The sequence below is a fragment of the Podarcis erhardii genome, assembly GCF_964252035.2.
Source record: "Podarcis erhardii genome assembly, chromosome: 14".
Lineage (NCBI taxonomy): Eukaryota > Metazoa > Chordata > Lepidosauria > Squamata > Lacertidae > Podarcis > Podarcis erhardii.
Genome location: NC_138503.1, coordinates 13428363 through 13452159, shown reverse-complemented (window position 1 = coordinate 13452159; position 23797 = coordinate 13428363). Strand labels below are relative to the sequence as shown.

At 44.1% G+C, this 23797-nt stretch overlaps 1 protein-coding gene across 11 annotated transcripts in view; it reads right to left on the bottom strand.

Moving 5' to 3' along the window:
- Positions 1-6501: 6501 nt before the first annotated feature.
- The window catches only part of SEMA6D (semaphorin 6D), a 421542-nt gene continuing 404246 nt past the window's right edge, over positions 6502-23797 (bottom strand). For 4 of the 11 annotated variants that reach the window (XM_081838792.1, XM_081838793.1, XM_081838795.1 and 1 more), the window contains 6 exons: positions 23001-23141; positions 22835-22912; positions 20862-20953; positions 20417-20473; positions 13937-14104; positions 6502-9811 (listed from right to left, as the gene is read on the bottom strand). In XM_081838792.1, coding sequence (XP_081694918.1) covers positions 8505-9811; positions 13937-14104; positions 20417-20473; positions 20862-20953; positions 22835-22912; positions 23001-23141 — 1843 coding nt within the window. In that variant the 3' untranslated portion in view covers positions 6502-8504. The remainder of the gene's footprint in view (positions 9812-13936; positions 14105-20416; positions 20474-20861; positions 20954-22834; positions 22913-23000; positions 23142-23797) is intronic. The other 7 variants (XM_081838787.1, XM_081838796.1, XM_081838790.1 and 4 more) reach the window with 7 other exon arrangements.

The following is a 23797-nucleotide window of genomic DNA, read 5'->3' as shown; positions in this document are numbered from 1 at the left end:
AGCTGGAAGGAACCACTGGGATCGCCCAATCCAACCCCCTACACAAGGCAGGAATCTTTCGTCCAACGTGGGGCTTGAACCCACAGCCCTGAGATTAAGAGTCTCGTGCTCTACCAGCTGAGATGTTCCCATGGCCTGCCCCAGATGCAGATTTAGAAATAATTACAATGGTACCTCAGGTTACATACGCTTCAGGTTACAGACTCCGCTAACCCAGAAATAGTACCTCGGGTTAAGAACTTTGCTTCAGGATGAGAACAGAAATCGTGCTCTGGTGCTCTGGTGGCACGGCAGCAGCAGGAGGCCCCATTAGCTAAAGTGGTGCTTCAGGTTAAGAACAGTTTCAGGTTAAGAATGGACCTCTGGAACGAATTAAGTACATAACCAGAGGCACCACTGTACTCCTTTAGCGGAGAAGATTGGGACCAGCCAATGTGTGTCCCTTTTCAGTCCACTGTGCAACTGCTAACTGCTGGTGCCTGCCCCCCCTTCTTACAATTATTTCTTACTGAATGGCCCTTCTTCTTCTTCATCATCATCATCATAATTTATTTATACCCCACCCATCTGACTGGGTTTCCCCAGCCACTCTGGGTGGCTTCCAACAAAATATTAAAAACAAGACAGCACCAGACATTAAAAACTTCCCTAAAGAGGGCTGCCTTCAGTTGTCTTTTAAAAGTAAAATAGTTGTTTATTGCCTTGGCATCTGGTGGGAGGGCGTTCCACAGGGCGGGTGCCACTACCAATAAGGCCCTCTGCCTGGTTCCCTGTAACCTCACTTCTCACAGCGAGGGAACCACCAGAAGGCCCTCTGCGCTGGAGCTCAGTGTCCGGGCTGAATGATGGGGATGGAGACGCTCCTTCAAGTATACAGGACCTTCAAACATAGGACTCCTTCAAATGGAGGACTGTCAGCCCTTCAAATGGAGGACTGTCTATACTAGTGCTTGTGGTCACCCCGCAAACATTACCATGACAATAGGTGTTTCAGATTCCAATTTTAGATGTAATTACATACTAACTGCTACTGAATTCAGGCCCCATGTGCACTGTACATCTGAAGTGCTAGCATACCACTTTGAACTGCCATGGCTTCCCTCAAAGAAACCTGGAATCTGTAGTTTGTTAAGGGTGCTGAGAGTTGTTAGGGGACCCCCCTGCCGTTCCCTGGGAAGAAGGATTGACTGTTAAACTACTCCTAGAACCGTAGCTCTGTGAGGGGAATTCTAGGACGAAAGAGCAGAGTATGCATGCAATCAATAAAAAAATTCTGAAATGTCCCCTGTAATATTTGTCTTGCTTGGAATACGTTATGCCTCTATCAGACAAGATGATGAAGGCCTTCACATATCAGGGACGGGAGGCTCTCAAAATTGCCAGACAAGCGCTGAAAAGAAGCAAAACTCAAGGCTCTGTTTCCCGTCTCTGACATTGGGCAAGGTCAGAATCTGACAAAAAGCATCGCTAGGGCCCTATTATCACCCTGACCTTAAGCTGCAAAATCTTTATGTAATCATCTCAGTGGAGAGCAAGACTGCGAGTATTGGGCTAAGTGGGGTATTCTGTGACCCAATGTTTCCAATCAGGATGCATGTTGCAGACTTGGTTAGATCCCAGAAGGAGTTTGAGCCTCTTTCTCCCCTTCAGATATTTACTCTCCCAGGGTTGTTGTGAGAGGAGAAGTGGAATAAGCCCATGCCCCTTGGTTTTTTTGAGGGAGAGGACCAAATGTGATGGATAAGGACTCCCTCGCCACACATGAACAAACCCAGACACTGTGCTCTAAACTACACTAAATCTGGAACTTACCATTAACCCAAATAGGGTTGGTGGTGGAAGGAAGTACCATAAATAAGCTGGCAGGGCTTTGATTCTGGTGGTTGCTCTGCCATTGAATTTCCCCCTCTTTCTGCTGCTCTGTTAGTCTTTGGGTTGAGACCCTAAAGGTCAAGTAACTTACCTTTTTAAAAAGTGTGTTTCTGTGCAGATTTTCTCTGGTCCGAAATTAATTTTGCAAGAGTGGCAGAGTTTTGTTTCTAGAACAGGGATTAAAATCACAAGGACAGGACTAAGGGTCAAATCAGATGATGCATGTAGTGAAGTCCCACGTTGCTGCTGCTTGAGATTAAATTTGCTAGTGGCAGTGGAGAATCAGAATGGGAACTATGCTGTGTGTGAAGGATGGGTGAACCTCCTTTCCCCCCATGATGCTGTGTTTACAAAAAGTACCCAACTGAAGCTGCTATTTCCCCAAGAGGATAGCCCGCATTATTTTGCATTTTTTTAAAAAAAGCAATAGATGAACTACAACTAGAGTTTTGAGAGGAATAATTAAGTTTGACCCTGATGTTGGTGAGAAACTGGCAATACTTATGTGCTCCCTTCTGCATCTCCGTCTCATGCTTCTTTGATACAGATGTGGGTGGCACTATGTTCTAAACCACTGAGTCTCTTGGGCTTGCCGATTGGAAGGTTGACAGTTTGAATCCCCGCGACGGGGTGAGCTCGCATTGCTTTGTCCCAGCTCCTGCCAACCTAGCAGTTCGAAAGCACGCCAGTGCAAGTAGATAAATAGGTACCACTGTGGCGGGAAGGTAAACGGCATTTCCATGCTCTCTGGCTTCCATCATGGTGTTCCGTTGCGCCAGTCATGCTGGCCACATGATCCAGAAGGCTGTCTGTGGACAAATGTCAGCTCCCTCAGCCTGAAAGCGAGATGAGTGCCGCAAACCCATAGTTACCTTTGACTGGACTTAACTGTCCAGGGCTTTTTTTACTTCTTTGAGATGTACCATCTGTAAATACACTACATGCTGCCAACTTTTGGAGGTCAGTGGGCACATATGTAAATTTGAGAAAGTGTCATGGGCACAAAAAATGGGGGTGTGGCATAACACAACATGGCTGCCACATCTAAACAAGGCAGGACTACAAAATGGTGTAGACATTGTTCACCAGAAAGCAGCTCTTTGTACAACTCTGTCTCGGATGGGTGGGTAGGCAGGTACCCAATCTGTACATTTACTGAAATATGGTCATGTTTGATAAGCCATGCTTAATGTAGAAGAGCAAACAAGGTCTCATGCTTTGTGGATTTTTGCAAGCATATTTGCTTTGGGGGTACGATGTTGGTGACTTCTGAAATAAATAGATCAGTGGAAAGACACCATAAATACTCTCTTCTGTAAAGGAAACTGACGTTTTAACAGCAGTTCTTAGTACCCTGCTGCTCAGATGGTGTATGTATGAACAGAACAGTATTATGAACTTAATTTTAAACAAGTGCACATCTCTTGGCCTGTAAAAAGTTGTAGGTTAAGCTTCCATGTATTTACATTTCATACTCAGCCCGCCTCCTCAGGTTAGCACCCCTCCTTCTTTCTTCTCCCCCCTGAAAGTATGCAGTGCTTGTTGTCAAAGGAGCCAGGAAATTTGATCCCTTTGGTAGATTTACCTTTGCTTCTAGAAGAATTATACCAGTAAAATTCAGCACCACTGAAGAAACTGGATGAAATGGGTGGCACAGCAGTTGTCAAAAGCTGGCCAAGAGAGCCCTGGGAGGTGGTAGTGGGAATTTGTGTTCGCTGCTTGTACAAATTATGTGCCTCCCACAACAAATGTGGGTGCCCATGGGATCAAATGCATGCTTGTTCTACAAGTCATTGAGATTGTGGCAGCTCAGCGTACATTAATAAAATCAGAACTCTCCACGAATTTTATTTAAGGCTCAGTATAGACATTCCACTCACACAGTCAGGATTTGTTAGCATTTCAGATTCAGGGAACACTGTGCAACTGGTGTTACAAAACCCCTTTTTAAGCCTTAAGCAGCAGAATGAGGCCAGGAGAATTTAGAGGTGGGAAAATAGACTGTGCCACTTCACACCGCATGCAGATGGCGGAACACATTTATGAATGCTCCCTTATGTGAGCAACTCAATGCAAACAGAAAGTGAGCACAGCAGGGGACAGACTGGGCTCCAGAACCTTGTTCCCCAATGGGCTAATTCTTTCATTTATTTATTTTTTAAAAAAAATTTCATAAAGGTTTTTGTGTATGTGTGTGGGTGAGTATTCAAAAAGTATTATTTTCCATAGATAGATAGATAATCTGGAGTGGGGGAATGGATCCACAGACAAATGGATTGGATGATGCAGGAAAAGGTAAAGGTAAAGGGACCCCTGACCATTAAGTCCAGTCGCAGATGACTCTGGGTTGCGGCGCTCATCTCGCTTTATTGGCTGAGGGAGCTGGCGTTTGTCTGCAGACAGCTTCCGGGTCATGTGGCCAGCATGACTAAGCCGCTACTGGCGAACCAGAGCAGCACACGGAAACACTGTTTACCTTCCCACTGGAATGGTACTTATTTATCTACTTGCACTTTGATGTGCTTTCAAACTGCTAGGTTGGCAGAAGCTGGGACTGAGCAACAGGAGCTCACCCTGTCGCAGGGATTCGAACTGACGACCTTCTGACCAGCAAGCCCAAGGCTCAGTGGTTTAGACCACAGCGCCACAGATAGGGGCTGGCTAATCTCTGAATGACTCCAACTGATTACTATGGACAGGACTGGCTCCATGTTTGAAGGATACTTCGATGGGTGCTCTCCTGTGTAGATGGATTACCTGTAGCATAGCAGAGTGATAGGCTGTTTTCTTTAACTGTAAGAAGATGCCAGCTGTCATTCATCATTCCCATGACAATCCAGACAGCATGTTTATTTTGGGGCATCAAGGGGAAAACAAAATGACAGCTGGGACTCGATATTGGTGGTGACAATGAAGACTGGCACTCACGCTGTCAGGGTGATGTGGCTCCAGCAGCTGCCCAAGGATGCCACGGGCCAAATATGGATCAATGCCTGTAATCTGGAGGACCATTGGTGTCATAATATGCCCGGTATCCCTGCCTATTCTATGCATCAGGTATGAACAGTGAAAAGACACAGAGGTAAATGCAGTTGCCCATCTTGAAACTTCAGAAACAGGGTTAAAAGACTAGCATGTGTAGGTTGTATGTGCAAGTCCTAGGAAAATAACAGCAAGCTGCATTAAAAGACGTAATGCCACCAATTCCGTGGGTTCTTGGAGATGGCAGGTGCTGTGTTGTATGAAATGAACTCCTCCTCCCAGCATGGATGGCTTTACTCACTTCGGTAAATGGTTCCTGACCAGAGGGGAATGGTAATGGGCTGCAGCTACCTATGTGCAGTTTCCCATTCATTCCCAAAAGCTTAGCATGGAGATTGGGTTATGCTAACTGCTTTTAAACGTATAATCAAGTGAGATGCTTGCTACTTTTGAATAGTTTATTTTGACTTTACATGCGGTGTTAAAAACCCAAAAGGACGTATTATTTACACATCCACAATACAAGTTTACAAGATATCTATACATGTTAAAGTACTCTATAGACCATATAGAGCAGCTTTCATTTTTTTAGGGTTACTTTTATAAGCTGTACCATTAAAAAAGATACAATCTGCATTTACCTTTGCACAAATGGATAAAGCATGTTTTTTTTTATTTTTTAATTAAAAAAACAAACAAACCCCAACCCAAAACCCAACGAAAATTATAAATTAACAGAATAAAGACTATGTTGAATGTTAAAAAGATTTCAACATAAATACTGAGCGAACTCACATTACCATCTAACAAGGCAGCACAATGTTACAGAAAGTTATTTGGGTTCACATAACATTTATGTTTCCGTTTCACACAAGTATGTATTATTCATTACTATTTGTAAAGTGAAGTCAATTCTTTTTTTTCTTTTTTTGTCATTTGATTCTCATTTTAAAATTATTAGTTGCAAGAGTGAAAATATTTTTAGGTGGGGGGGGGAACGATCCTAAGTATTTTTGGAGGGGGAAGTAAAGGTCTTCAATGGTCAACATACAAAATGGAAAAGGGAGAATAATTCTATATATTAAGGAACAAGGATCCCTTTTATTTGAGACAGAGAGAGACGGAGATATTTTCTTTCCCCCCTTAACATGAAATAGTAGCCAGTGTTTCGGATGGAATGTACTTGTCCTATCAGCTCACGACTATCCCCCTGTGTGGGCTACATGCTGATGGCAACGTTCAGCATACAAGTACTAGGGCATCATTTGCAAGCTCAGATCACCATCTGTGATGAACATCAGCTGCAAACACGTACCATAGCAGCCCAGTAAGAAGCGCGCTCAGCTTTAGCAGGTGTTCCATTACCCCAGAAACCTCATATGATTTCACATTATAACTGTTTGATCCTTAAGCTAGTTAGGGGTGGGATGTTTAGCGCGAAAAAGGTTGATTTAATGCTGCTGTCTCCTCAGCTTAGAGGCTGCCTTTTCATTGTTAATTAATTGTTCTTGTGGGGATACCCCCCCCCCTCTTTCTTTCATCTTTTCGGATACTGTTGAGAGAACTTACAGCTGGCATGTGGGGAATTGTGATGTGCTGTTACCGAGAACACTTGACAGGGGTTTAGTGTAGGGTTTTCTTTTAAAAAAAAAAGGAAAGAAAATCATTTTCATGAATAAGGCACAAAATGCACAGATCTAGGTAAACACACAGAATATTTACAGAATATTGTCATTACCGGCATGACTATGGAGAAACCACAAGCTAAACAAATTGATTGCACTACTGTCAAATTTTTCTTGGGCGGATCCTGCCAAGCCTTACTGATGTATCTTATTTCTGTTGGAAAGGGCTACAAAATAATATTAATAATGTGAACATCTTATTCCACATTTCTCTTCTGTCTTTTTCTTTTGTAGAAAAGGGACATGGCTCACACGTAAACATCTCAGAGTGAGGAGGGCCACGCTATGATGGTGTAAACCAGCCTTCCTCCACCTGGTGCTCTCCAGATGTTCTGGTCTGCAAGTCCCATCAGCCCCAGCCAGCACGGCTGTGTTGTTCTCCAAAACATCCAGAGGACACCAGCTTAGGAGAGGATGGTGTAAGCACTTGCCATGGATACAGGGAACAGTAGTTCCTCTTATCCCACATCGGGCTAAGCAAATATACAAGCCATAGGTTTGCTCCTCAATTCCTTGTTCGCTACATACAGGTGGGTACATGAACAGCCCTGGCTTGTTTGGGGCCAATGAAGCAATTCTTTGCATCTGGAAAATATCTCCTTTTTTCTCTTAGGGTCTTTTCTACTTGGGAATGTCGTATTTCCCCGTTTCATTGCCCTTCTCATTCCCCCTGCCTTTATTTTGTCTCAGTTTGGGGGAAGGCAGTGTTTAAAAACAAACAAATGAACTGCTTTTTGAACTAGAGAGTCTGACCATAATGGAAACTTTGTTCTGGATGAAGAACAGTTAGAAGTTCTAAAGTTTGCATTCAGGCTGGGAAGTCAGGTGGACTGAAAGACCAGCTGAGCACTGGAGATGGGGGAGAAATCAATTCGGTTTGCATTTTCATGTTAACCTACCTTAATTTGTGCTTCCCAAAGCACCATGCAAACCCTTTGGAATTTGCATTTCTCTGAAGTAAAAATTTCCAAACTGCTGCAGAAATTGGCCGAACTGAATATCAGGAAAACGAGAAACCAAAATGGACTGATTTAACCATCCCTACTGCCGTGGACCTCTATTAATGCTACACTTGGAATTTAGACATCTGACTCTATAGCAGCATAATTTAGAATGAGCACATTTGCACCATTTCACATAGTAACTAGTTCTGCCCAGGGCAGAAATCTGACAGCACAAAGCTTCCCACATGAGATCTGCTGTACACCTCATGCAATCCAAAATCATCTGAACCAGAGCCATCTGTCTGTTTAGTCAAACTCAAATGTAAACGTTTCTGTAACTAAAAAGATGCAATGAGATTGAATACCTCCTAGCTTTGTGCGCGCACACACACCCTCTCACACAAACACCTTTATTCTCATCATAAACAAAAATGTCATCCTTTGGAGGAAAAGAAAAATGCTACAGTTGGACTAGAGACCAAAGTTCAGCAAGTTGCTTATTAACCAACATACTTGTTGAGACATTATCATTTGCTGACATTTGTGCAAGAGGCAAGGCAAATGCATACATATTAAAATGTTCACATTTCATGGGACGACTACACATTATGGCAGTCTAAAAATGAACCCCATTTTATTGTTATCGTTATTATTATTATTATTATTATTATCTTCAAGTATTTTTGCTCGCGGATCTTTTCCCCCTCCCCCTTTCCTCCCCAAGTACTTTTGCTCAGGTAGTTCCCCCTCCCATTGTGCTACATGTCTCCTCTGCTCCAAACAAAAGAAATGTGAAGGGCCAGCACCTTCCTTTGTTGTAATCTGTTTAGCAAGCTGAGCCTTGCTTTAAGCCAGGTGTGTGGCAAAAGCCCAGATGTTGCTGGAGTAAGGACAGGTTCTTTGGCGGCTTGTTCATTCTCTCTCTCTCCGTGTGTGTGTGTTTCTCTCATGACAAGCGAGTCACTGTCTTATTGTCTGTCCTGCAACATCATCCCACACCTCTTGACAGAATACGCAAGTCTCAGTAGCTGTATTTGTTCAGTGGTCTGACTGAAGGCGTCTGGGGAGCGAACGAGGGTTTGGGCGGCACGTCTGGTTTGAGGGAGGGCGTCCTCTTTATCCCTGTCCGAGGGAGCGTTCCATTGCTCGTGTAACTGCTTTGCCTAGACAAGGAAGGCTGTAGATGGACACTCACTGGTGCCCCTTGCATGTAGTCCATCTTTGAGCCTCCTCCGGGAGGTATGTATCCCCCACGGTTAATACTAGGCTGCCGCGACAGCAGCACGCCATTGGGCGAGTTTAAGTTTTTAGGGAGGGCTGATATAGAATGCCGCTGTGATGAATTTTTGTGGTAGCCCCGCTGTCTTTCCAAAGAGGTCATGGGTACCGCCGGCGTGGTAGGGACATCCACCCGTTTCGTCGGACTGTTTCGCGGAAGGGTGGATGGAGGAGAATACAAAGAGGCTTCCCTGTTGGGAACTTTAGGCGGGATCTCAGTCATGTTTCCCATGGGATCCAGCATTAAAGTTTGGTGAGCCACCTGGAGGTCTCCCATAATGGCTTTGGGGTTGCTAGGCATTTCGTTCAAATGTTTCAGGAAATCGTTCAAGGTGTTCCTGGAATCCACAGACCTCCTGTGGTCTCTCTTGCCCGATGACTTTGTGTGCGGGTGGTCCATGTTCTGCATCTTCTTGTCTGCTTTGTGTGCGTTGGAATTTGAGAAGGACATGTTGTAGTCGTGGGTGGCGTTTGGAAGAACAATAGCGCTGGGGATGTGTCCGTGACTTAGAGGGGAATGAGGTGGAGGACTGGATGGGAAAAACTGAGGGCTCTTCAGAGGAGTTTCTTTTCTAGAAGCACTGAGGTTGTTCTGCGCTTTGTCCATCTGACTTTTCATAGACTGCAAAGTCTTTTGCTGCAGCACCGGCGTGGATTCTGGTGTCGGAAGGGCTGCCAGTTCTGGCGGTTGGCCTCTATGGTCCACCATCATCATGGCCTTTGTGTCGGCCGTTGGCGGCATCTCTTTTCTGCTTGTTAACAAGTTTGAATACAGCTTGGGAGAATCGATATTCTGTTGATACTCCTTGACTGGGCTATCAAAGAGGCCGTTCAGCTTGGCGAAACTCCCGCTCGAGTCCGTACAGGACTGAGCTGACTCTGCGTCTTTGTGTATCTTCCTGGACTTTCTCACAAACATATCCCGGTAACAGTAAACAGCCACGCCTGCAATAAAGGCTCCCAGCAGAAAGGCAGCAAAGACGCATGTAATCAGGACATTCATGTGCACCATTTGGTTAGAATCTCCTGACTGGACTTCCCACCTGACACCTACAACAAACACATGTGGTATGGAGAGATTAGTGCGTGTTTTATTCTGCATGACCGTAAAACAAAGCTTGCTTATCTTAAGCTGCAGTACTAACCAGACATAACAGAAACCTAGCACCACTGCACTTGAGAGAGAGAGAGATTTGCACAGTAGGGGTAGGAATCACAAGTCTTCTGACATGGATATCCTCCTCAGGGAGTCATTAGTGGTGTATATACACATATACCAACAGATGTTTTTAAGTGCTAAGTGGTTTCTGATGTATCTAATTCAGGTGGAGACTAAAAACATAGCGGGCACAATCCAGCACAATTTCTATTTATTTTAATGGGAGAAGGTTGAAGCACATTCATAACTCTCACATTAACCCTAACCTTAACCCCTAATCCTAACCTGAAATTGCTTGAAGTTGGCAATGATTGCACCCTATGTACGAAACAGTCCTCACTGAACATCTGAACATGTTTAGGGTTGGTCTCCACCATAATTTATCCTACATTTGATGTGTTATATTTTCCCCAATTTACACCACCAGCATCATGCTGTATATACATTAATATGCAACATCTCTGTGATAATATGGATGTCTAATCCATTGGTCTATCATTTCAATCCAATGAAAGCGCTTCCAGTTGTCCAGTTTGGTGGAGTTACAGTTTGGTGGAGCAACCCCACAACACCAATACAGCCCCCCCCCCAATTTTGGAGATTTCCCCCTTCATTCTTAATGCAGGTTTTGCCCCCTGTGCTAAGATAAATATTTCTGCTGGCTCAGGAGGCTGCCGTGCCATTATGCTGGGCTGTCAGATCAGAAGGATGTGAAATGATGGCATGGGCTTGCTGTAGCACTGTGCTGCAATTTGGTCTTTCCACTCATCCTTTCTGGGCCCCTTGCTCTTAGCTAACTTATCAAAGCTGACCACAGGCATCAAGCAGGGCATGGCTGTTGGAGGAACCTTGCTGACCAGTTCACGTTACCCTCTTAATAGGGGTATTGTTCTACAGTTGCACCCCTCTCTGACGCCCGCTTGGCTCTTGGGATCAGGGGCCCTCTAGATGTTGTTGGACTCCCAACTATCATCAGTCCCAGCCAGCATGGTCAATAAACTGGAATGATGGGAGTTGTAGTCCAACATCTGGAGGGCTACATGGTCTCCACCTCTGCTCTGGATCTTACAGCTATTACAGGCACCTGTAGAGACCTGGTCAAGCTCTTACTTAGGTCTATCAATACTTGTCCTTATAGCAGTGCCATGCTTTTCCTTGCTCCAGAAACCAAGGAAACTACAATATCAGCAGCTGTTTGCCTTCCTTGTTCTGTCTGGCAGCTGGTTTTTATTTTATTTATGAAAGTATTCACGACCCGCCCTCTATCAAATTGATCTCAGGGCAGAGTATAAGAAGATATTTTAAACCACCGTTCAGTTAATAAGACAAAACAATGAACAATAAGCTTTTTTAAAAAAAACCCTCACAGGGTGGCTTATTGTTACACAGCAGAGTTAACAATTCCTAAATGACTGAGAAAATAGCCAACCTCTCTGCTACGCTGCCTTCGAAACTGCAGGCAAGAGGAGCCACCACAAGAGAGAAAAGGGAATGCTACCAGTTTGGAGAGGTCATTTTCTTTTGTAAATGGAAGCAAATCATAGCTATGGGGGTAAGCAGACAGCAGATCTACCTCTCTGCAGGCCAGGAAGGCTAGAAGGAAGGCTCTTTTTCCATGGCTGCCTTTAATGGCTGTCAGTTCTAGATGCCATCACAAGCATAAGGAGACTTCCCTTGACAGGCTGGCAATCTCTGACCTGCACCTCTGTGTCTATTAATCTGGAGAACTGGACTATATGAGTAGCATTACTACACTCTGCCAATCCAAATGCACACACACTGTCCTCAAATATCCTTTTAAGACTCACAAATAGTAGCTGGTGTGGTATTAACTTTAACGATTTCTGCTAGAAAATTGAGGTTAGAAGGTGCTACACAGCCAAGCTGCAATTAATAACTCGTGGAAGGATTTCTCTTTCAATTTCCTGCCCGACTCATGAATCAGAATCAAAAGTGAGATAGGATTATGCAAATATTGTGCAAAACTCTATAATGTGCAGATTTGCATTGTTAGAACTATGCTAATATTTTTAACCCCCCCCCCCTCCAAAAGGAACGCTTTCTCACTTTGCTATTCTGGAAGTGGTATTCTCTGCAGCTTAAAAAAAGAAGTCAAGATTACCCACGCATTTTAAGGCCTAGACTTCAGTGAGTAACGAACTTTTGGAACAGAGCATCATTTAAAAACCATCCGGCTAATGAGAGGTATTAGTAGTTTTCATAATATAGAATGCATTAAATTTTGCACTAGAAGATCAAACAATAGTATTAAAAAAGGGGAAAAAATAAAACTTGCACGTTAATATCAGAGCTTGCAGGTTTTTGTTTTTATTTAAAGCAACCACAGACATTGCACCGTTAAGAAAATGTTAGTTTGGCAGAATGCACCTAATTGTGTTATTCGGCACAGTGGGAAAGTTAAAACAAAGAAGAGTGTTATGTGTGGTTTGTGTGTGTGTTAAGAGGCAAGGCCTTTGAAGAGAGTTGAAAGGTTCAGGGTTATTGGTTTTAATGGCATTGTGCAGAAGAGGGAAAAGGAGGGGAAAGGCTGAGAAAGGCTTACTACAGAAAACTCTACCGAGCGTGACTGAGAGAGCGCGTGAGCAAATCCTGGCAAAAGCAGACTTGTTTTAAAGGACAACCAAGCGATAAGAAACACCTGAAGCAAATTACGAATGCGCTGCCACAATGGCCAAAAGGAAACCTGATACGTTTCGCTGAATACTTGAATGTGAAAGGTTTGCTTGAGAACTTATGACTTATTTTTTCTTTTCTTTTTTTGAGAAAAGAAAAGACAGGGTCATGCAGATATGTGCCATTTGCTATGAGGTGTCCAGTTTGGGTATCCAGATAACAGAGGATGAGCCAGCTTGGATGAGAAGATAAGGGGCCTGTTCAGACGTGAAGCTCAACGGTGACCCAGGGACCCCCACTCTCTCTCATTTATTTTTCAGTTGTGAGGATGAAATGGGCTATTCCATTTTTATCTTCGCAACTATCCTATGTGCTGGATTAGGCAGAGAGAGAGAGAGAGAGAGCATCACTCAAAGGACTCAATAGTCCAGCGTGTTTTGAGGCCTCTCCAATCTGTGTCCAACTGACACCTCATAATGCAGAAGCTGCTATTTGCAGGGAATTCTCCCTCCCCACTTCCTTATGGGCACACAGATCAAACAGTCACAGTATATATACCGGCTGCCTGATCTATGTACCTACGGTCAACCATGCAGCACCACACTGCCCTTTATGGAGTACATGATTCTTCTTACATGGAGATTAACCCACTGTTTGTGATGATGTTAACATGTGGAGTTGTTCTTAGCGGGAGAGATTTAGGAAACTCAAACTCCCACAGTTTTGAGGTGTATCTCACAGAAAGACACCTTAGCGCTGATAAAGGATGTAGCAATTGGAAGGAAGCATGTGCTGCAAGAGTTTTTGAGGGTCTTTTGTTAAAAGCCAGAATGCTCTCGTTTCTGCTGTGGTGGATTAATGCGGTTACTCTTTGCAAAGGCTTTTTGCAAAGCTATGCTGCGGTGAGCCTTATGTGAGAGAGTAAAACTTCTACATTGTGGGCCAGCCAAAAGGAATATCGCAGACCCATAAGGAAGTACACAAAAGGCAGTGTGGTACAGGAGGACGCTTTTCCGGGAGTAAGCCCCATTGAACTCAATGGGATTTGATGCTCGGCTGACATGCGCTGTTGAGCATGCAATAAATGCGTATGCAAAACAAAATGCGTATGCCAACAAAATTTGGCTGGGGGTGAGAATAACAGGATGAGTAGGAGTTTTCAACAAAGTGTTCAACACAGTGATGCAAACTCTGTTTTGCTGCTCATCTTGTCTCCCAAATCCCCCCTCCTCCCTGCTCTGTTAGCCAAAATTACACCTTTTTATTACATACAAAGGATGATATTGCATGCATATTTTGATAAGAACAAGCGTTTGAATTTGAAACTGCTGAAGCTATCAGGTTTCCTTTCAACCGTAATAAAACCCCTGATTAGGCCTTACCCTTCGGGACCCCTGATAATGAATCAGAGTAATCAGAGGTGTTTGGGTCATCTTGGGCTACAAATTTCCGGGAGCCAGTCACTTTAGGTTTCCAGGAACCACTCACTTTGGGTGAGAAAACGGGGATACTTTCCACTGTGGTAACAGAAGTTGAGGGTAACGCCATGTCTGTGGTGGCAAACAGATTTTGCTTTTATTACTGTGCATTGCAGTCAGGTTCCTGCCCCCCACTCTATGGTGTGTGTGTTTCTTTTTTTATATGAAACCCTCAACAGTTAGTGACTTTGCACGATGACTGCTAAATTGTATTTGGAAAACAGGCTTAATAGGAGTTGCACGAGGAACAACGGCATTATACTGTGACTTGCTCTTTAAAATCAGATTTAAAGTCAGGGACAGGAAATGTATTGCGAATTATTGCCATTATTCAATGACTGTGGTGCTTAAATAAAATCAGTAAGGAAGATGGAAAATGGAGGGGGAGGGGAGAGCAGAATTTAGGAGTGGAGGAAGCTGCCTTATTCTGTGTCAGGCTGGGTTTCTGATTTTTTCCCCTGTCAATTTATTACTATTAGATTTATAATACTGCCTTTCATCTGAAGATCACAGGACAGGTTACAGTATAAAAACACGTAACATAATAAAAAATAAAATCATAACCTCCCCCTGCCCCCTCCCTCAGTTTAAAAGGTCATCGATTGTTTCATTAGCCAAATGCCTGGGTAAAAAGGAATTTTTTGCCTGGTGCCTAAAAATATGTAACGAAGGTGCCAGGCAAGCTTCCCTGGGGGGAGAGCATTCCACATTTGTGGAGCCACCACAGAAAAGGCATTTGAAGAGCTAATCCCCTTTCCCTAACACATTTATGATGGGGGGATTCATTCTAAACTTGAGTGTCTTGCTTTGCATCCAGCTGGTGGAATCAATTTCGCAAAACTAAGCTCTGCATAGATTTATATACTATGCACAGAATCCTCTGGGTGCAGAATTGAGACAAGACAGTACGGAATGCTTGTAATGCTTTTATCACGACTTTATTTCCCATACTTCTCTCTGTGTGTGTTTAAGACATTTTGACTAGAAACAATATACCGTATTTTTCGCTCTCTAAGATGCACCAGACCATAAGACACACTTAGTTTTTGGAGGAGGAAAACAAGAAAAAAAAATATATTCTGAATCTCAGAAGCCAGAACAACAAGAGGGATCGCTGCGCAGCGAAAGCAGCAATCCCTCTTGCTGTTCTGGCTTCTGGGATAGCTGCGCAGCCTGCATTCGCTCTATAAGACGCACACACATTCCCCCTTACTTTTAAGGAGGGAAAAAGTGAATCTTATAGAGCAAAAAATACGGTATGTATAGAGAGGTAAGGAGCTCACAGACTTAAGAGTCATGCTGACTGAGCAAAGGTCTCACTGAGATCTCCTCCCAGACCTTCTAGAATGTGTAACATTTAATGTTATGGCATCAATGAGGTCCAGCCTCTTGCAGTGCCAACAGGGCCTCTTCTAATGGGCCTTGGGAAGAATATGGCAGGTGTGTGTGTTCTGGATGGCTCACCCTCACTTGTAAAAAGGAAAAGGGAAAAAGGATTGTGCTTCAAGCTACAGCAATACCAGCTACTGTATAGCTACGGTGGATTCATAGAATTGGGTGTGAGCTTTCAGGCAATCGGTCTGTAATCATGAGGGCCAGGAGCTTGATATAACTGGACAAAAGCAAAACTTGGAATTCATAGCATTCTATAGCTCATATGCCACAATTCATGTTGACATCAGGGGTGGTGTCAATTTCTAAACCTCCTGTGCATATCTGCAGTGGAAAGCTGTTGGTGAACGTGACTTACAAATCCCTGTTAATCGACAGTGTGGAATCAAGTGAATCATGTCAACATTTAAAAGTAAACCTGATTCCCCCCCCCCATCCATTCATGCACAGGCAGAAAGGGCGTGTTTTTCACACAAGGGAACTGCGACTTTCCTCCCTCCCCACCAGAATTAGTTCTCGGACAAACAAAATCCATCAAACACCATTCTTGTTTCATTACAGAAGTGCAAATAGCATCAAAGAATCGTCTGCTGTCAAACTTCCAGAAGCATTAAAAAGCATGTGGAAAAAAATTGTAATTGGCAGATAGAATTAAGGAAACATCAGAGGAGCGTACTCTGTACTGGATTGTGCTCTCATTGAAGTCCAACATGGAATTTTGCCTTTTGAATTAAAGAAAAAAGCAGCAGTCTAACCATTTAGGAGGAATTTGGGATGGAAATGCTAAAAAAAAAAAAAAAACCACCACCAGAAGGGAACTGATGCCCCTGTTGAAAACAGGGCTTCAAAGCTTCTATTGGGAGATTCGACACAGATAAAAGAAAGTACAGTGGTAACTCGGGTTACATACGCTTCAGGTTACAGACTCTGCAACCCAGAAATAGTACCTTGAGTTAAGAACTTTGCTTCAGGATGAGAACAGAAATCGTGCTCCGGTGGCACGGCGGCAGCAGGAGGCCCCATTAGCTAAAGTGGTGCTTCAGGTTAAGAACAGTTTCAGGCTAAGAACGGACCTCCAGAACGAATTAAGTACTTAACCTGAGGTACCACTGTACTACTTCATGAAGCACAAAGTTAAACTGTGGAACTCCCTCCCACAGAAGACAGAGATTTCTTCCAACTTGGATGGCTTTAAAAGAGGATTAAATGAGTTCATGATTAGGTTATCAATGGCTACTAGCTATGCTTGACTTCACAGCTGGATGCAGTAATACTGCCGATTATCAGTTGCTGTAAACTGCAGGAGGGGAAAGTGTGCTTGGGCTCTGCTTGCAGGTTTGCCACAAACACCTTGGTTGGCCACTGGTCTGATCCAGCACACTCTTCTTAGGTTCATATTCTGACACCTGCCTCCTTGATCATTTCCCTCCTGTGCTGCTCAGGAATTCTGGGAAACCAAAGCACTGGCGCAGCTCTGAAAGGTTCAGTCTGCCATCTTGATTCAAAATGGTGTCCCATTGTATCCAAACATGGACAAGACCCCTGTTCCCAGGAACCTTTCAAATCACAGAATTGTAGAGTTGGAAGGGGAATCTGGTGATCATCTGGTTCCAACTCCCTGCAAGGCTTGTCCTGACTTTTGCCCCACCCTTAAATTATCAAAAGCAAGTTGCATAATTTGGTTACAAGGTCTTAAGTCCAAATGCATCGTGAATGGACGTCAACCCTTCAAACCTATATAACCCACCAATTGTAAGGGCCCAGTCTTGCTTGAGAATTCTCAGAAACAAATTTTATTATTATTACAGTGGTGCCCCGCAGGACGAATGCCTCGCAAGACGGAAAACTCGCTAGACGAAAGAGTTTTCCGTTTTGGAGGTGCTTCGCAAAACAAATTTCCTATGGGCTTGCTTCGCAAGACGAAAATGTCTTGCGAGTTCCTGCGGTTTTTTTTCCTCCCCCCCCTTTTCTAAGCCACTAAGCCGCTTATCTGCTAAGCCGATAAGCCGCTAAAAGCCGCTAATAACGCTAATCCGCTAAGCCGTCAATGGGCTTGCTTCGCAAGACGAAAAAACCGCTAGACGAAGAGAATCGCGGAACGGATTCTTTTCGTCTTGCAAGCCACCACTGTATTATTATTATTATTATTTATTAATACCGAGATTATAAATGGGTAATGCACTCTGTCAGTTTCTAGGGCTGTGTGTGCCCTTCCCTGCCCCAACCCAGGCAACGATAAACCAGAATCTGGCCTTGGGAGTTGTGCTAATTAGGGCTTTTAAAGTCCAACATAGTTGGGAACAGCAAGGCAATACTAAGTCTCTTCTCCTTCTGGGGACAAGAACACACAGTGAAAGCACAGTGCAGGGCTGTTTGAAAGCTCTTTTACAAACAGTCCTGCAACTGCTCCTTGCATCTCAGGCACCATCATGCAAAATCTGGTGACCCTATCTTAAGAGGCGTCCAAAATGTTGCAGTCCAGCATCTTGATGTAAAGCAGTGTCACAACAGTAGCCAAACACAGATGGGAAACCAGCTCCTCTATCTTGGGAATCATTGTGTTAAGTTTGGCAGCGATATCTCAAGAGGTGTCTGAATGCATAGCGAGTGGACAGACAGACAGGTGGACAGACAAACCACAACTCAGCTATATCAGGTATAAGAGCTAATGATGATGATATACATAATACCTCCACATACAGAGACAGTGGGCAGCTAGCTAACCTTGGTGGGAAACTGAATGTTGGACTAAAAAGTAAGAGTCGCTCCTGAATCAGACCAAACACTGTTCCCATAGTGGCCAACCAGATGTCTATGAGAAGCCAAAGTAGGAAAAGTGCTGTTCCTCTACCACTTGTGTCCTCCAACAACTTCTATTCAGAGATGTATTGCCTCTAATCCATACGATATAGGCATTATGATTAGTAGCCATTAATCCTCTCAGCTTTCATGGATTTGTTTAATTTGCTTTTAGGGCTGCCCAAGATGGCAACTATGCAGAGTGAAGAAATGTTCTGAGTATTCTACCACACCATTGGATGGTACTGAGTTCTAGTATTTATTTGTCATAGTTTTACATATATCGCTCCATGCATACCTCAAAGTGGTCTCCATTAAAATATTGACTTTGTTATTAATGTATAACACATACATTATAGTATTTTGAGAGTGGAAGAAAAACTTCCCCTTCTACATTTTCTCCATAGTTTGGTCATATTACCCCTCTCACTCAGTGTAAGCTGCAACCTTTCTTTCAGCCCCCAAATGATAATCTGGACTGTACCTTTTCCAGCTCTACAATATCCTTCCTGAGGTGTGGCAACCAGAACTGAACCAAAACCTTTAAAGCCCTAAACGGCCTCAGTCCAGTATACCTGAAGGAGTGTCTCCACCTCCATCGTTCTGCCCAGACACTGAGGTCCAGCGCCGAGGGCCTTCTGGTGGCTCCCTCGCTGCGAGAAGCCAAGTTACAGGGAACCAGGCAGAGGGCCTTCTAGGTAGTGGCGCCCGCCCTGTGGAACACCCTCCCACCAGATGTCAAAGAAAAAAATAACTACCAAACATCTGAAGGCAGCCCTGTTTAGGGAAGCTTTTAATGTTTAATAGGTTATTGTATTTTAGTGTTCTGTTGGAAGCTGCCCAGAGTAGTTGGGGAAACCCAGCCAGATGGGTGGGAAATAAATAAATAAATAAATAAATAAATAAATAAATAAATAAATAATAATTAAACTGTGGCCATGCCATAGTAAATTACAATGTGCAAAAGGCATTGTAATATTAGCAGTTTTATCTTTGATCCCTTTCCTAATGATCCAGGCAAGGAAATTCTTTTTGTATTCAGTTTTTAATTATAAGTTTACATATCTAACTGTGCGGTATATTACAACCACTTTCCCTACTGTTGTTACTTTTCCTATTCAGGTAAGATGCTGAGATTTCAGTAACGACACACAAAATCCCAGACCACCGATTTTTGGAACTGAACTCTATGTTTTAGTACCTAAACCAAGACACCTCTTGGAAAGCTATTGTATAATTTCTCTTGCCGCATGAGAGCTGAGGGATCAGAGTTTAGGAGGGGGAAAATCCATATGTAGGCAATTGAAATAGTATTGAGGACATGAAAAGCCTATTGTATGTTTGCCTGTTGTTTGGAGAATGGTTGGGTTTCCTCTGTAAAGGAAGCTCAAAGACAAGTCCTGTGATGCAAGCGAGTGGGAGGGGGAAAAAAACCCCATCCTTCTCACTCTTACCAACAGCTTATTAATGGCAAAACCTTCCCCTCATTTGCTCTGTAATTTTTCTGGAAGAAGCACATAAAACTTGAAGCGATCTGATGCTAAATGCCACCTATTAGTGGATATGATGCTATTAGCACAAATGCATTTCTGAAAACCTTTGAAGATATCAACACATTCCCAACATTTCAGAAATACACATTTCAGGGGGGAAATGTGCATTTGCTTTTTATAAATAGCCGGGACGACACAGGAGGAGGAGGAGGAGGAGGAGGAGGAGGAGGAGGAGGAGGAGGAGGAGGAAAGGGAGGAGATGAAGTGGACCAGGCATCTAACTGCTAGGGTAGCATTCATGAAGACATGGTTGAGTGGAGGGGGAAGGAGTAGAAGCTTAGCGGGCATTTCGTGCAGTGAGAATGTCATCTATGTTAATCAGGCTCTTTCACTTAATAAAAGATGTGTCTCAATTAACAATGAGCTCTTAAGCATGCAGATACACAAGGTGGAAAGTGCTACGAGTGAGAGAAAGTCTTGGCTGTTTCTTGACCATCAGAAGAGAGATGAGTAAAAGCAGAAAAGCAAAAAATATGGAGGTCTTGCCAACTGCACCAAAGGAAAGAAAAAGGGAGGAGGAAAAGAAAAGTAAAAAAGAAAAGGGGGGCGAGGCTGTCTGAAAATGCTGAACTGAAGGAAAGAAAAGTTCCATTAACTGGGGGGGGGGGGGAGGAGAAAAAAATGATTGAAAAAAACTAACCAGATGTTGGATCGCCAAATATTTTGTAATCTGGTGTAGTTGTAGTAGGCAAAATTTCTAAAAGAATTAAAGGAACACGTAATCAGTGAAAAGTAACCGAAAGCAAAAGCAAAATAGATTTCCAAAGCTGAAAATCAGAAAACAAAACACAATAGGTTCACCCAAAAGGAAGAAGAAAAAAAAGGAAAAGGGGTGGGGAATACCTGTTTTAATAAGTTGACATCTAGACCTTCATGAACAATACATGAAGGCTGGGAGAAAAATGGCCAAGGGAGGGGGGGGGGTTCCACCACCCAAGATCAAGTGGCTTAGGTTTGTGCTAAATGGTTTACAAGGGGGCGGGGTGCTCCGTGCCATTTTTTTGTGACATCCACACCGACAAGAGTGTGGCCCGCAAACCAAACCATGCCACATTCTCAAGTTGGCCCCTGGGACTTGTGCTTACCATGGCAATCCCCGAGTTGTGCGGTGTTGCCATATTCCACATCTTGCTCATATCCTCCAACGCTGTGGTTGTATGAAACAAACAAAGATAACCTGCAATTAACAGCATTAGTTGGGGAAGAAACCAATGGCCACCGTCATTCTCAAAAGAAACACAAAAGCCGCAAAACATGTTCATTCAGCATTTGCTAAGCAGCGCTTCTCAGCCTGTGGGTCCCTCCCCAGATGTTGTTGGACTACAACTCCCATCATCCCTGAGCTCTGGACTTGTTAGCTAGGGGTGATGGGAGTTGTAGTCCAACAACATCTGGGGAGGGACCCACAGGTTGAGAAAGACTGCTGCTAAGGGGAGCTGGGCGCTGGATATACAATGAAGGGAAGAGATTTTGTCTTCAGCGACCTCTGCTTGGAATCTCAACCATTTAATGGCTATGCCTTCTTCACAATAATCCTTGCAATTTCAAGCAGGTTAAATAGCCACGGCCAAATAATACCCAACCCACAGGGAAGATTTCCTACGCAGGCCTCAGTGAAATGAATGGGAAGCAGAGATGAATACGACCACGTGGTGTTGTATCTGCTTACGACAGGCATAGGCAAACTCGGCCCTCCAGATGTTTTGGGACTACAATTCCCATCATCCTTGACCACTGGTCCGGTTAGCTAGGGATGATGGGAGTTGTAGTCCCAAAACATCTGGAGGGCTGAGTTTGCCTATGCCTGGCTTATGACTTCTATTCATCCCAAGGGTCTTGCTCAGGAGAACTTAACACTATGCCTCCCAAATTATCTAATGACAGAGCTGTCCAACACAATCTGACCCTGCCCTGTTTTCCCTGGCAACGAGGCACCATAAAACCTTTTATACTTTTACTAGCTCCCCTGATCACAGTATTGGGGAGTGGAAATGTAGACCATGTTGGACAAATAACATGTCCAGATTCAGAGGAAGCATGCCTATGAATTATCAGTTGCTGGGTGATTGCAATGTGAGGTCTATTGCCACCACCCTGCCACTCATGTCCTGTTTCTGGAGACATTAGTTTAGCTTCTATGTCAAATGGGATACTGGTAACCCTTTGGTCTAATCTAGCAGGGCTCTCCTAATGTTCCTACACTCACACAACCCTGATCCCGTGTTGGGACTTCCCCAGGGAGAAATGTCCACAACTGTGCTGTCATCACTGAGATGGTCTCGTACCACCCCATCAGATATTAGTTAATGATGGGCCACCAGTGGCGTAGCGTGGGGGGTGCAGGGGGGGCCGGCCGCACCGGGCGCAACATCTGGGGTTAGGGCAAATCCACGGGTTAGGGGGCGCAAATCCACGGGTTAGGGGGCGCAAATCCACGGGTTAGGGGGCGCAAATTACTTGCCTTGCCCCGGGTGCTGACAACCCACGCTACGCCACTGTGGGCCACAGAGCAAAGTTAAATTTTATTTGTCCAGCTGGTTCAAATGGGTGAAAACAGCCCTTCAGACAACCTGGTCCCAGATGGTTGAAAGCTTCACAAGATTATTAACCCCTCTATAAATTGAGCCCAGAAATGACCGTATTTTTCGCTCTATAAGACGCACCAGACCACAAGACGCACCTAGTTTTTGAAGGAGAAAAACAAGAAAAAAAATATTCTGAATCTCAGAAGCCAGAACAGCAAGACGGATCACTGCGCAGTGAAAGCAGCAATCCCTCTTGCTGTTCTGGCTCCTGGGATAGCTGCGCAGCCTGCATTCGCTCCATAAGATGCACACACATTTCCCCTTACTTTTTGGGAGGGAAAAAGTGAGTCTTATAGAGCCAAAAATATGGTAGTTGGTAGTTAAGATGATTTTATGAGGTCCATTCTGCACATCTCAACCAATGACTTTCTGTTTCAAGAGCACCTGACCCATGCTGCATATTAAAACCTATTTAAAGGTGCTGGCGTTGACTAACACATTGCCATTTATTTATTAAAAATCCTGCTACTTACAACATGCTTGATTTCACTCTTCCACAGCTCCCATGGTTCAGCCAGCCACAGTAAGGATCTCGAGACGCAATGCAAGACCTGCAGCGAAAGGAAATTAACCTTTTTTACCGCCTCCTAACCTTGGTGCACTCCATTGTATAGACATGTTTGGACAGAGAGGGCTTACTTTTTGCACGACCCGTGACGCTCGCAGCGGCTGAGCGGAATTCTAATGACGCAGCTGGAGAATGCAACAAATAAGGCATGGTGCTCTTTGTCCAGTTGCAGGGAGAGGACCTTCTTGTCCTCTTCACCATCCCCATTACACCTGTTCAATTACACAAGAAATTTGGACGCTGTTATTTCTTTTGACCCCCTTTATATAATTAATAGGACGCAGGTGGCGCTGTGGGTTAAAGCCTCAGCGCCTAGGACTTGCCGATCGAAAGGTTGGCGGTTCGAATCCCTGCGGCGGGATGCGTTCCCGCTGCTCGGTCCCAGCGCCTGCCAACCTAGCAGTTTGAAAGCACCTCCGGGTGCAAGTAGATAAATAGGGACCGCTTACCAGCGGGAAGGTAAACGGCGTTTCCGTGTGCGGCTCTGGCTCGCCAGAGCAGCGATGTCACGCTGGCCACGTGACCCGGAAGTGTCTCCAGACAGCGCTGGCCCCTGGCCTCTTGAGTGAGATGGGCGCACAACCCCAGAGTCTGTCAAGACTGGCCCGTACGGGCAGGGGTACCTTTACCTTTACCTTATATAATTAATAATAATAATAATAATAATAATAATAATAATAATAATTTAATAATTTATTATTTATACTCCGTCCATCTGCCTGGGCTTCCCCAGCCACTCTGGGTGGCTTCCAACAAAACACTAAAATACAATAACCTATTAAACATTAAAAGCTTCCCTAAACAGGGCTGCCTTCAGATAGTTGCTGCCTTGGTAGTTATTTTGGTAGTTATTTTTCTCTTTGACATC